Source organism: Theobroma umbraticum, unplaced genomic scaffold (assembly GCF_002168275.2).
Source record: "Theobroma umbraticum cultivar Fairchild unplaced genomic scaffold, ASM216827v3 scaffold_51.0, whole genome shotgun sequence".
NCBI lineage: Eukaryota > Viridiplantae > Streptophyta > Magnoliopsida > Malvales > Malvaceae > Theobroma > Theobroma umbraticum.
Window position 1 is genome coordinate 1,265,068 of NW_018397260.1, and position 14,193 is coordinate 1,279,260.

General features: G+C 35.6%; 1 protein-coding gene across 3 annotated transcripts in view; it reads left to right on the forward strand.

The window, feature by feature from the left end:
* The window catches only part of GI (gigantea protein (GI)), a 19,728-nt gene extending 7,702 nt beyond the window's left edge, over positions 1 to 12,026 (forward strand). For all 3 annotated transcript variants that reach the window (XM_021429483.2, XM_021429484.2, XM_021429485.2), the window contains exons 8-16: positions 1,363 to 1,418; positions 2,615 to 2,855; positions 3,614 to 3,764; positions 5,602 to 5,811; positions 5,965 to 7,503; positions 10,376 to 10,444; positions 10,761 to 10,979; positions 11,128 to 11,220; positions 11,370 to 12,026. In XM_021429483.2, coding sequence (XP_021285158.1) covers positions 1,363 to 1,418; positions 2,615 to 2,855; positions 3,614 to 3,764; positions 5,602 to 5,811; positions 5,965 to 7,503; positions 10,376 to 10,444; positions 10,761 to 10,979; positions 11,128 to 11,220; positions 11,370 to 11,669 — 2,878 coding nt within the window. In that variant the 3' untranslated portion in view covers positions 11,670 to 12,026. The remainder of the gene's footprint in view (positions 1 to 1,362; positions 1,419 to 2,614; positions 2,856 to 3,613; positions 3,765 to 5,601; positions 5,812 to 5,964; positions 7,504 to 10,375; positions 10,445 to 10,760; positions 10,980 to 11,127; positions 11,221 to 11,369) is intronic.
* Positions 12,027 to 14,193: the final 2,167 nt, after the last annotated feature.

The following is a 14,193-nucleotide window of genomic DNA, read 5'->3' on the forward strand; positions in this document are numbered from 1 at the left end:
TTTGAATTGCTGAGAGAAGCTGACAGCCTTTTAATAGTCTTGGAAAAAATTTCAGCTTATGACGAAGGCCCTCGAAGTTTTTCCTTTTGAAGGCTTGTGAAATAATTGAGGCAATATATCCGTTTTAAGGAAGTTAGAAATTGAAAACCAAGCTGGTTTACACTTCTATTTAGCAAAATCAAAAGTAGAAATATGCTGATAGTAAAGATTGCCATTTTAGTGTAGGCAAATGAACTACATGAGAGTTTGATGCACTTGAATAAGACTGACCTGCTGTAAGTGCAATGATGATCCAATTCATGGAAGTTTTAAACACTAGAACAAAAAAAAAAAAGGCTCATGGAATCAAGCATGCCTCATCAAATGCCCTCTGGTGGCAATTGTTTCAATAATTTCCTCATTTTAGATGATGTCTTTTGGTACACATGCAGGCCATTCAAGGATGTTATTAGACAGGGTTTTGTGTTGATTTAGAGCCTGGCTATTTTACCTGGGGCATTTCTGGTGAAATGCAGTGTGAGTTTGAAAACAGTTATTGGTTGTTAGGGTGCTGAGGCATGACATGACATATGCTAGTAATATGTTGCCAGCTTATTTTCTTTGAATAGGCTGCGTAGCTTGTCAGCTGGTAATTTCTTATGTGATAATGTTATTAATCTGCAGTTCTTCTTTGACAGTGAATCCATTGTAACAGTTGCTTGAAACAGGCTATTAGTTGGAATCATCTTTAGGTTTTTTTGAGCAAGTTAGAAGTACCAAATGTTTTTGTGCTTTGTAGATGGGAAATGCTAACTTCACTTTTTATTTCATTTGTAATCAGGATATAATCAAGTGTTTACTTATTTATTTATATTTTAAAAATACACATCGGGAGACAAGATTTGTTGATTTAACTTCGTTGATTTACTGTTAGATACATGCATACAGACACACCCATGCTTAGGATGCCATTTGTAATTGATGACCTTGGGCACCTTTCCGTTTGGCAGAAGCTACTAGTTGTTCACATTTTTTATAGCATTTATCATGTTGCATTATACAATTCAAATAATAAATGTCAGCATTTCTTTTAGGGCTGGTTGGTAACTCTTTTTGGTCTCTTTGCCCCCTAAACATTTTGCCTAGGCTTGAATACCGGACAGAAGACTTTCATTTGCATCATATATGGAAGGTGTGCTGTTGAGTTATAAGGCCTTTTTAAGAAGAGTTAATCAATGGCAACTAGCTAGTAGTACAATTTCTCATATAACTGCCATTGAGTTTTCATGCTCTTCTGTGATTTGTTCTATATGAATGGATCTCACTGTGTAGAGCTTTATGTGCTTATTACTGGAGCTTACAGTCCTTTACACATGTTAACAGGTGCAGTGGTGTTATGGGTAAATATGCAGCTGGAGACCTCAAGCCACCTACAACTGGTTAGTTATGTATTTTCTGCAGGAATATATGTTGTGATTTTGTATCCTATAATTCTGTTTTTGACCTTTAAGTGAACTAGCTTTTGTTTCACATGCTTGCATGTGAGCATTTGTGCCATTGATGCATTTCTTCAAACTATAAATTTAGGTTCAGGCACAGGCATTTGTGCTATGAACTTGTTTCTTTAAGCAGGAAATACAGGTTTTAAATATGAAAATTTTCAAGATTTATCACAATGTATTATGAAGATATTACCAAATAAGTCAAGCCTTCAATTATTTAGTTGAAAAAGCTGTAATGGACATGAAAAATTAGAGGATATAGGAATATAAGATTAAGGTGAAAGGCATACATATTTTGTGTATGTGTATGCATAATACATATATACGCTACAACCAACATCAATAAGAATTAAGAACTACAAATCTTATTAGAGTTAAAAAATCCTATAAATCAAATTTCGGTTATAAGTGTTAGGATCTATCTCTCACTTCATAATTAATCGACTATAACTATAATGGCAATTGATTTTGTAACTATGTTTTTCTAGTGGGAAGAAGTAATTTAGGAAATTCTTTAAGGTAGTAAAGGATTATATACTTTTTTTCCTAAAAAGTAGATGCATGTAACAGTTGATAAGTTGACAGTTGTTGTTTGTCTTAAAATTGACAGTCTAATGAATGGAATCTTGTCCAATTGATGCGCTAGGCCGGGGCAATAGTGGGTTGTAAAATGACTTCAGATAGATATTCTTTCCATTAGAAAAGATTATATAAAGATAATTATGATGAAGCGGTTATTGGTTTCTAGGATATTGTCTTTGCAGTATTGCCAAAGCCAACCTTTATTCAAATTTTTATTTGTGGAGCAGGGTGAAAGTTCCTGTCTTATTTCTTTACCTTGAAGTAAGGCATAATTGAGAATATGTTCTGTGGTTAAACTCGTCATGGAAGTGTCATTAGTGGCCTTACTAGTTACTCTCTAATTATAACATTTCGATTTAATAATATGGTGATGCTAATTGATGTGAGAGATTTCTAAAATAGACCCAGAATTATTGATGAATTAATGTGTGGGTTGTATGTCAAGATATGGAAATAAAGTTTCTCTTATGTCAGGATTTATTTTTTCTAACCATCAGTAATAAGATATTGTAGGCCTGAGGACTCATCAATTGACTATTGTTTTTTAATAGCTTCTTCTCGTGGATCTGGCAAGCATCCTCAGCTCATACCGTCAACTCCAAGATGGGCTGTTGCAAATGGTGCTGGTGTCATTTTAAGTGTATGTGATGAGGAGGTTGCACGCTATGAGACTGCTACTTTAACAGCTGCAGCAGTCCCTGCACTTCTACTTCCTCCCCCAACAACAGCTTTGGACGAGCATCTAGTTGCTGGGCTACCAGCTCTTGAACCGTATGCACGTTTATTTCATCGGTAAATTGCTGAACCTTTAAGAGTTCTTGAACAACTTTGCTCAAGGATATTAGTTTTATAATTGGTGTACATAGTTGTAGCTTGTAAGATTTGTGTTTTGCCATTTATACAGGCATTGAGCAAAGCACTTTCAGAATTATATCATGATATGGATGTCTGTTTGAATAAAAATTTCTGTCTTCTTTTAAGAAGGGGTAGAGGTTAGGTTGGGTAGAGAGTGCAATGTAAGTGTGCTTTTGGATTTGTGCACCTTCTATCCCAAATTGACTTGGCACACAATTTCATGAAAACCCTTTGACATCTTTTTAACGTTCAAACTTTAAGAATTTCTCTAGTACAAAAATGTTTTGTATATAAAACAAATATGTAAGAAATAACTTATATTATCTGTTTTGGATAAAGAAAAGCTAGGATTTTGGGCTGTCTGGAATATGTAATGAAGTATCTTAGGATGTCCCAAAGTGCAACTGGGACATTCCCTTTAGGATAGGAGTGTTTACCAAATGCAAATCATGTTAGTACCCAAAAGAACAACATTGATGAATATATGTGCTTGATAATGGTCATTGATAAAGAAAATAAAACGATCCCATCCTTCAGTGAAGTATTTTGTGAATTAAATTGGTCTTTGTTTAAGGTTTTGGACAATGTTAATATGTAGATGAATGCCCAACATGTCTAGTTGCGACTGGGTTTAAATGTCCGCAAGGACATAGTTTTCTTCTTTTTTCCTCAATTTTCTCTTTTTTCCTGATCAGGTACTATGCCATCGCAACTCCAAGTGCCACCCAAAGACTCCTTCTTGGACTTCTAGAAGCACCACCATCATGGGCTCCAGATGCACTTGATGCTGCTGTACAGCTTGTGGAACTCCTGCGAGCTGCTGAAGATTATGCTACTGGTATAAGGGTGAGTTAAATGCTTTTCACTGCATATATTTGAATATGCAATGGTGCTTTCTGATTATCAAACTTGATAGTCATGATGCTCACCTGTGTTATTTTGAATTTTGGCAATCATAATTGTGAGATCCAGGAGGAATTCATGAGCAATGAGCTTAATAAAATTGCAAAATTTGCCAGCATATGTTTTTCAACCGCATTCTAAACCAAATTTCATGAAGGTGCCGGCTAATATAGTTGATACAGTCCTTAATGAGATTAATATGAATAAGAATGATTAGTGGTTGTATCAAGGACTTGGAATCCAATCTTGTCTTTAGAAATATTTTGGTGGTTTTCAGTGATGGAGGGTCACCCAATTTGTTGCCCTGCCATTGACTTAGGAAAAAATAAGTCTTGTTGATCAGAGTCTCCATTAGCTATGTATAACATTTCAGCTTGGTTGACCTATTAAAGCATGAGTTCAAGGGGGTCTGCCTAGTGCTTTTGAAAACAGTCTGTTTTCAGCTTTCTTAGGTTGACGTTTTTGAAAAATCAATTTATTAATCCATTATTGGTAAAATGTGCCAATCACCATGAATTCATGTAATCCTCTCCTTAATGGGATCATCAAATGTTCATCAGTTTCTCAAGACCCCTTAAAGTATTTGAAGTTGTACGTAAAGCATGAATATGTTGGATCATGATTCCATTAACGTCTTATTAAAGTTTAATCACATAGAGGAGCAAGATAATCACTATGCTGAAGGCTCTGCTAGACTACTAACAATTTTTTGTTTTTCTACCACTGAAATCTGATGGAATATAAAGTATCTATGGATAAGACCTATGAATCTTACCAACATTAAATTTCATGGTTCTTTGATGCTTTCTGACCAGATTTGGTTGCCCAAAATTGATATATGGAGGGAAGGTAGGCAAGGGTGAATAAAGATTGTGAAATGTGAAAGAAAAAGCTGATTAGGAACTCGCTGAATCTGATTTTGAAAATTTTCTTTCCTTAAACTCCCTCAGAAAAAGGAAAACTAAAATGATTATTTTAAAAGTTGCTGACATTACATGTTAAGTGTGCTTGGTAAGGGAAGATTATCATGTTAGGGTTTCAGATTGGGGTGGAAAGTTTGCAAAGGCTTCAGGTTAACGGTATAGATGGTTACTAGATTGTTAGGGAAGAAAATGAAGTCACAATTTTTTTTTTACTGCAGTTGCCAAAAAACACTACTGGTTTCATCAGTGTCTTTGGTAAAGGTTGCTACTGGATTCTAGAAGGTGGTTAGGGGTTCAATGGCTAAGATTTTAGAGATAAAATTATGAGCTTTTATGAAAAAGTGTTGAATAGGTATTTCTGGATGCAGGGGAAAAATGTTGTGTGCTTTTGTTCTTCATAAAAGCATAGTCAGTTAAGGTGGCTGCATTTATATAACTCTATATGGAAGCTAAACATTGCTATTGTTAAGTATCCAACTTAAAACTGGTTGGCACTAGATGGAGAGGCCATCCTGATTACAAGGCTGCAACAAATGCTAAACTTGGCCAATGCGGATAGCACTTAACAGTTATGATACCCATTGTGTTGTTAAAACACCTATGAAATAGTCAATTTAACCTGATGGCTTTTTAGGTGAATGTTGTTGTGGTGGAGAACAATCTTTGTGAATGTCAGGAAAGTAAGTCGTACAACATATGCACTCCTTTGGAGTTCTTTATGAGGAAGCGGTCTGTTCTAGTTCCAATTGTTGATTAGGGGAATAACATTAATTGTCTTGAAAAATTGATGCAAATATGTTTTCAGCTATCTCCATTCCATTTCTCATAGCAAATCACTTTTATGGTTGTTGATGTAGCTTCCTCGAAATTGGATGCATTTGCATTTTTTGCGTGCAATCGGGACTGCAATGTCAATGAGAGTAGGTATTGCTGCTGATGCTGCTGCAGCTTTACTTTTTCGCATACTATCACAACCTGCACTGCTATTTCCTCCACTAAGGCAAGTTGAGGGAGTGGAAGTCCAACATGAACCTTCCGGTGGTTATATTTCATGTTACAGGAAGCAGGTATTTGTGATCAACCTCAAAATTTTGCATTTATCTTCCATTCTTTAGTTTTTTTGTTTCATTTGCTATGAAGCAGTCATATGGATGGGTATATTCATGCAATAATGCATGTTGACAATTACTGAAAATTATCTCAAAATTATTGTCCATCAGATAGAGGTGCCTGCGGCTGAAGCAACTATTGAAGCTACTGCCCAAGGGATTGCATCAATGCTTTGTGCTCATGGACCAGAGGTGGAATGGAGAATTTGTACTATATGGGAAGCTGCTTATGGCCTGATTCCATTGAGCTCTTCTGCTGTTGATCTTCCAGAAATTATTGTTGCAACCCCATTGCAGCCTCCCATACTATCATGGAACCTATATATACCTCTTCTTAAGGTACTGGAATACCTTCCACGTGGAAGTCCTTCTGAAGCATGTCTCATGAAGATATTTGTGGCCACTGTTGAAGCAATTCTCCAGAGAACTTTTCCACCTGAATCCTCCAGGGAGCAAGCCAGAAAAACAAGATACAGCATAGGTTCTGCCTCCAAGAACCTTGCTGTGGCTGAGCTTCGTACAATGGTCCATTCCCTCTTTTTAGAATCATGTGCTTCTGTAAAGCTTGCTTCACGCCTACTTTTTGTTGTCTTAACTGTTTGTGTTAGCCATGAAGCTCAAGTCAGTGGGAGTAAGAGACCAAGAGGTGAAGAAAGTTATCCTCCTGATGAGGGCATTGAGGAATCACAGGCACCATCAGAAAGGCCGAGAGCCATAAAACCTAGAAAAACAAAAAAACAAGGGCCTGTAGCTGCATTTGATTCTTATGTGCTGGCTGCTGTTTGTGCTCTTGCGTGTGAGCTTCAGTTGTTCCCCTTGGTTACAAGAGGAAGTAATCATTCAACTGCTAAAGATGTTCAGGCTATAGCCAAGCCTGAAAAGTTAAATGGATCTTCTATTGAGTATGGTCATAGTATTGACTCAGCTATTCATCATACACACAGAATCTTGGCAATTTTAGAGGCACTTTTTTCCCTGAAGCCATCTTCTGTTGGCACCTCATGGAGTTACAGTTCAAATGAAATAGTTGCTGCAGCTATGGTTGCAGCTCATGTTTCTGAACTATTCAGGCGGTCAAAGGCTTGCATGCATGCGCTCTCTGTCCTAATGCGATGCAAGTGGGACAATGAAATTTACACCAGGGCATCTTCATTATATAATCTCATTGATATTCACAGCAAGGCTGTTGCATCCATTGTTAACAAGGCTGAACCATTAGAAGCACAATTGATACATGCACCTGTTTGGAAGGATTCCCCTGTTTGCTTAGATGGCAGAAAACAAAACAAACGTACAAATACCACTTGCTTTGATCCAGGGCAGTCATCTGCTTCAGAATGTGAAGATTCAACTCATTCAGACAAGAATCTCAGATGTGAGAGAGTGTTAGCATCAGATGAAGGCTCAGGAAATTCCTTGGGCAAAGGAATAGCAAGTTTTCCTTTAGATGCCTCAGATTTGGCCAATTTTCTCACAATGGACAGGCACATAGGATTCAATTGCAGTGCACAAATTCTTCTGAGATCTGTGCTTGTGGAGAAACAAGAGTTATGTTTCTCTGTTGTTTCACTATTGTGGCACAAGCTAATAGCAGCACCTGAAACACAACCAAGTGCCGAAAGCACATCCGCCCAACAGGGATGGAGACAGGTAATCTGATATGCTTCATGCTTTAGAGTATTAATATTTTAAAATCTATTTATCATCTTATTATCACCTGATTAAAAGTGAAAGAAAATTCTAGTATAATGTTCATTATTGAACCAATCTTTTGAAATCATTTTTTTTAAAGTACATGTTGAAAACAGCACATGGGCTATATCAGTTGAAATAGTAAATAGGCTGAAAATTTTGTTTCACTCAGTATTTTGCTATAGTGCTCTTTTCTGCATGAATGCTTATTTCGTTTAAACTTCGAGTCTAGTTGCATTAGCTGTCGATAGGTGGCCTATGAAATCTTGACATGGGCCTTCCACCAAGGGACTTGGCTCCTCTCCATTATTTTTAGGACCAATACGTCTAACTGTGGATGTGATGATGAGTGTTAAAAGTTATAGGTTCAAAGGTGTTGAAAGGATCTCAGTCCTTTAATAAGACAGAACTTGTGCACTATACAGTGTATGATGAGCCACAGTATGCCCCTCCTATGAAAGATGTATATGGACAAATCGTTCTGCATCAAACATGCCCTCCTGCATTATACCGTAGTGTTACAACTTTTAAGAAATCTATTACATACTTAAAAGGAAGCCCCCAAAGGGGCTTCCTCATTCTGCCACACATAAGCTAGAACAATGGCCACATTTTCAATCTCCCAACCCATGTGAGTCAAACTTTGCAAAAGATAAAACAAGAGCCCATGAGTCTGTCAAACTCAAATCTCTTTTGCCCATGAGTTACCGAAGCCACGTTTTGAACCTGGGAGTTTTAGACTTCTGTCAGTCAAATGACACCCAGCCTTAAAGAAAGGGTTTCAAATCTCTGACATGGCTTCTGAAATATGAGTAATAAAAGATTGCACTCCACTGTGTTGAGGTGGGTACATTTCTCTGGTATAGATAACAGTAAAGGGTTCGCACAATGCAGCAGGTGTAAAATTTCTTTTTTATAAGATAGGCAAATAGTTCTCTTTTTCATTTTATAATGTGTAAGAGATAAATTTTGGTGAAGGAAAATAATAAAAAGAAACACAAATTGATTGACCAAATCAATCTTTGCTCTCTTTTTCTTTTCTATTTATTACAAATCATATATATTTTATATAATTAAAAAGAAAAAAGAAAAGAAACAATAAATGGAGGGAGGAAAAATGGAAGATAAGGGGAAAATAAGGAAAAAAAGGTTTAAATTATGTTTTTGTTCAATTTTTTTCTCTTTTTGCCTTTAACCCAATGTTTTTAGTTGGAACTTCTTTCTTGTCCATTTTTCTAATATATTTTTCTCATTTTCTTTTCTTCAATCTCCTAATGTGTCGTTCTCTCCCTATAGCTCTTTGTCTCCCCTATCCCCTCTCTCCTCATTTCCTAGGTGCCAAAAAAATTATAAATAATATAAAAAAATTTAGAAATATTTTTAGTAAAAAAAAAATGAAAGAAAAAAAAAATAGGATACCACGTGTCAACCAACTATTTGTAGTCTTTTGGTTTCATATGGTTATAAATTTATTTATTTATTTTTGAAACACGTTTTTTAAGAATATATGAAATTTTGATGGCTGTCTGAATGTTAGACTAAGCCTTTCGTTAGATGCATTTTGTACATTGAATGAACTGTTTTCTCTACACCATGAGCCAGTTGTCTGACTTGGTTTCTGTACTAGTTTGGAAAAGATACAATATCAATATAGGGGTTGCAATTTGTGTTGGTGGGTCATTTCAACAAATGGGTATAAAAGGATATATATCAACCAAAAACAACGCATTTGACTAATTGTGTCAGAACCCTTAATACAAACACACTCTGTTTATCAAACAAGGAACACAGCATGACCAGTGTAACATGTTTGATAAACAAGTCACATCAGTTTGGGTTAACAAGAACTTGACTATTTAACATGTTTAATTAGATAGGTCCAAAATAGGTAATTTTAACATGATTATAGTGTTCTTTTTGTACAAGTATGTTATCCTTACATTTCTATGGATACTACTTAACGACTTAGGTCTAATGGACATTGGAACTATTAGTATGTGTCAATTTTGGGTTTAGCAGATCAACCTAAACATTGCATGGTTATTTTTATGCTACTCTTGAGTCAATTTGATTTTGACACAAATCTGTTAAATACTAAAGCTGCGAACTTCACATTGGGTTGGAGTTGTGTTTATGGGTACTGTTACTTATTGCCACCTTGAGTATCCAAGGTCATACAGAGTCTTTTTCTTTCAGATGTTGAAGGGGCTGGACTGATTCCATCCAACTTTTAGAGAGTGCTTGATAGTTTCTTACATGCTAGATACTAGCTTATAGTGTTGAGTTGTATTTTTCAATCACAGTTCCACATTTGTGTACGGTGTAGCATTTTGAAGCCCTAAAATTCTTTTTCACCTATCTATGGTTGAATGCATAATGCATTAAATAGAGATGTGAAAGAAATCTTAGGTATAAGCTCATATTTTATGGTCTTGGAAAATCCGTTGTGAATAGAAAACAGAAATTAATTTCTGTGTAATCCATATGTTAGTATGGTGCTGCTTCAAGTCTTAAAGACTTCAATAGCATTGCACTATGTCGGAGTGTGAAAGTATTTGACGGGACCTATTTTATCTTTTCAAAATCCATAAAAGAAATTCACCGTGACTGATGTCATAAATGGTTTTTTATTTTTAAACAGAATGCGATTTGTTATACTTGTGTGGATTGGGTACATTCTGCAATGCAAATATATTTTAACTGAGACTAATGAGAGAGCGCATATGAGAACAGTTGACACAGTACATCTGTTTTCCCTATGGCTCATCTGTAAATTCATCAGTATAATTTCATGGCAATGTATTTGTCTGACTACCTTGGATGGAATTAGGTGGTTGATGCATTGTGCAACGTCGTATCAGCATCACCAACAAAAGCGGCTACAGCAGTTGTTCTTCAGGTCCAGATTTTGTTCATCTTGTATATATTAGTCTAAAATTGAGAAGAGGAAACATCTTGCTTTTCTTTATGGCGGCTGACTTGAACACCATATTTTATGTTTAAGGTGACACCAATTTGTAATTAGGGTAATAAAATCCAGATCTATCATTTATGATACAACACTTCTGGATAACAGGATGAACTGTCATCTGGATGGTGTCCAAATCAGCAGCCATAAATTGCCTTATTGTCTTTTTTTTATTATTATTTTTTTGTTTTTGAACTTTATTTTCACTATTTGGTTGGTCACTTTTATGGCCTTGTGTCCTTGTCAGGCGGAGAGGGAGTTGCAGCCTTGGATTACCAAAGATGATGATCAAGGTCAGAAGATGTGGAGAATCAACCAGCGGATCGTGAAGTTGATAGTGGAACTAATGAGAAATCATGATAGCCCCGAATCCTTGGTAATTGTGGCAAGTGCCTCTGACCTACTTCTACGTGCCACAGATGGGATGCTTGTTGATGGGGAAGCTTGCACTCTACCCCAACTAGAGGTACTGTCTCAAATTATTGTCTCTTATAATTTGTCATTCACCAATCACCAGTCTTTCTAATTGAAGGTTTGTGATATTGTGAATCAAATGCATTCTGTCTTCTCTCAAAGCTTTATTAATATCTTTAGCTTTTATCTTAAAATGGCAGCTGCTGGAAGCAACAGCTAGAGCAGTTCAGCCAGTGTTAGAGTGGGGAGAATCTGGACTGGCAGTTGCAGATGGACTTTCAAACCTGTTAAAGGTGAGCAAATGCCCTTTATTGGCTTAGTCAATTTGATATAAACTAGAGTGAAACAGAGCCAGCAGAAAAGGAAGAAGTTCTTTCTTCTTTCCCTTGATGCCACTGCAAGATCTGTGCTGATGTGATATTTAATCTGTCAATACATGCAGTGTCGTCTACCAGCTACAACCCGATGTCTTTCTCATCCAAGTGCACATGTTCGTGCTCTCAGCATATCAGTCCTTCGCGATATTCTGCATGCAGGTTCAATTAAATCTAATTCTAAGCAGGTGGAAACAACTGGCATCCATGGTCCCTCTTTCCAGTACTTCAGCATAGGTGTCATTGACTGGCACACTGATATTGAAAAGTGCTTAACATGGGAAGCTCATAGTCAACTTGCAAGAGGAATGCCTATACAATTTCTGGATACTGCTGCCAAAGAATTAGGCTGTAATATTTCCATATAAGATCGATTAACTTTTCTTCGGATTATCAGTATAAATATCTTTTCTTTTGAAGCGAGGCAACAAAGAGGAATAGACTTTTTCAAGTGGCTTGAAGGATATGGGTATGGGCAGAAATGTAACTCTTGAATGTCATGAAATTGTTCAAGCAAAAGGATGGTGTATGATGAACTGCCTCCTGAGATTTCGTGTGTCTAATCTTACTTTGCTTTAAGCTTAGCTTTGTATGATATAGGCCCAGGTTTCAATCTATTGTTTGGATTCAGTTAACTTAGACTGTTATTCGGTTAGCATGAAGTGATAAACCCATACAGCTTCTGCTTAGTTTCAATTTGTTGGATAATTCAGTTTCTTCCTGTATTTCAGTGCTTTGGATGTACTGCTTCCTGTGGCCTTCTCTCTCTGCTGATACTACAAAATACTCTACTCAATTTCTTATTTTAAAAATTGCTACATACTAAGACAAAACATGAATACATGATAATATTCTTCTTAAATTAAACAATGTATACTTAAAAAATTTTATTGTAAAACAACTGGGTTTCCTAAAATTAAGAAAAAAAATAAATCTGAAGCTGGAGGATTGCTTGTCATTAAAAATAAAAAATATTTATAATTCTAAAATAAAAAGCTTTGGCCAAACAATGACAACCCAAAAATAAAAATCAGACAAATTTAAATCTTTTCAAGAGATGAATAAGAATTAAGAGCCCATGATATACGGTGACCTCCAATGTCACCCATAAAACCACATTTATTAACTATCCACAAATTCGTAAAAAGTAATTTTCAAGAGAATGCTTTAATGATTCATATTATATTAGGCATTACTACCATTTAAGTTTGATACTTATTTTATTGTTATCTAATGCTCAAAACAATTTATTAGAAAAGATGAGAAAATGGTTCTTTGAAAATTTTCAAAACATAAAAAATTACACACAGAAAAAATTGTGTGGTTTGGGGTAGAATAAATAAATTTGCCCCAAGTTTAAAGCTTGTCAGTCAATTATCCTGTGTTTTTTTGGGTATTAAACAGGTCCAAAAAGTAAAACAGAGATTAGAGAATAATTATAACCCAAAATGCTGAAGGGGAATCACAGTGTGTGTCAAAACTGCATGTAAAAGCACATATCAAGAAATTTCTTACACTTTGGACAAAGGATGTGGAGGAAATGATTTAAAGTTAAACCAACTCCATCAAGCTTTCCCTTGTCAAAAGAAGTTTACACCAAGAACATTAAGGACATGTGGGTTTTGAAGAAAGCAACATGAAAACCTTTTCCATTACTAGAGAGTTGCAGACTGCACATAAAAATCATTTATTAGGACCTAGCTTGATTAGGAAACAGAATCCAATCAATTTCCTTACAAACTGATCAAGTTCATAATCCAAGACAATGAAGCCTAATTAGCATATGCATTAGTCAACATAACTTAAAAAACCAAAAATTTGTCGCTACTTACAATCACATAAAAAAGCATCACTAGAGATATCCAAACATACAATGAAGAGAAAAATGTGCACATATGAGGTTACAACCTCAACTAGTAAGTAGCGTCCACAATCTTTCGACACTAGCAAGTGAACATTAGAATCATTCAAAACTTGTCAAAAACTAGATAAATCATAACTATCTTGAGTCTTAAGCAAACGATATAGACAATTAAAGTAGCCTTCTATTATCACTCCATCTACTCAACAATCTTTCCTTCTCACGGTATACCTACCTAGATATACAACAATGAAGTTTATAAGATCTCATTCTCCTTGCAAAATGCCAATAGTGTAAGTTGAATCCTTAGATCCATATGTGAATATTAGAACACCAAAAGAATCAATTATTTATTACCAACCTGTTTGATTTATAGAGGTAGCTATTGCTCGCAGTGGAAAAATAGAAAATTTTTTGATTAAAGCTCGATATTCCTCTTCCTGCTTCTCTATTGTTTGTGGCAGTTCTAAATGGCCAAATATTTGGAAGCCTAGAGAAGACCTAGCCATATATATAAAATAAATAAAACTCTAATACAAGCCTCCCATTAAAGGCGTACTGGTCAGAGCTTACACAACTACCAAACTATACTAACTCAATTAGACATGCAGAGCCCATCATTAACCGATCACTTTAATACTAATTGGGCTCTCATGCTTTGTCTCACAATAGGACTAAATTATCAGTCTATTTTATTAAATCAAAATTACCCATTAATAGAAGCCCACATAATAAAAAATTTAACATTCTCCCACTTGTGGAGTTTATTTTGACTTTAAGAAAACACTTTAGAAAACAAGACTCCAAACAATTTAAAAATATTTAGCCGTTAGAGACAACGTCTTAATGATTCTGTTTAACAAAAACATTTAATACTGAATTATGGCAGTCATTATGCCTGTTATTAATGTAAGACCAATCCATAGTTACAAGTACTAGTAATCCTATCATAGTGGATCTGAGTGTGGCTGTGTGGCAAGAAAATAACACTCAAATGTGATCCCCATGTGTTATTTTCATTATCGATCCTC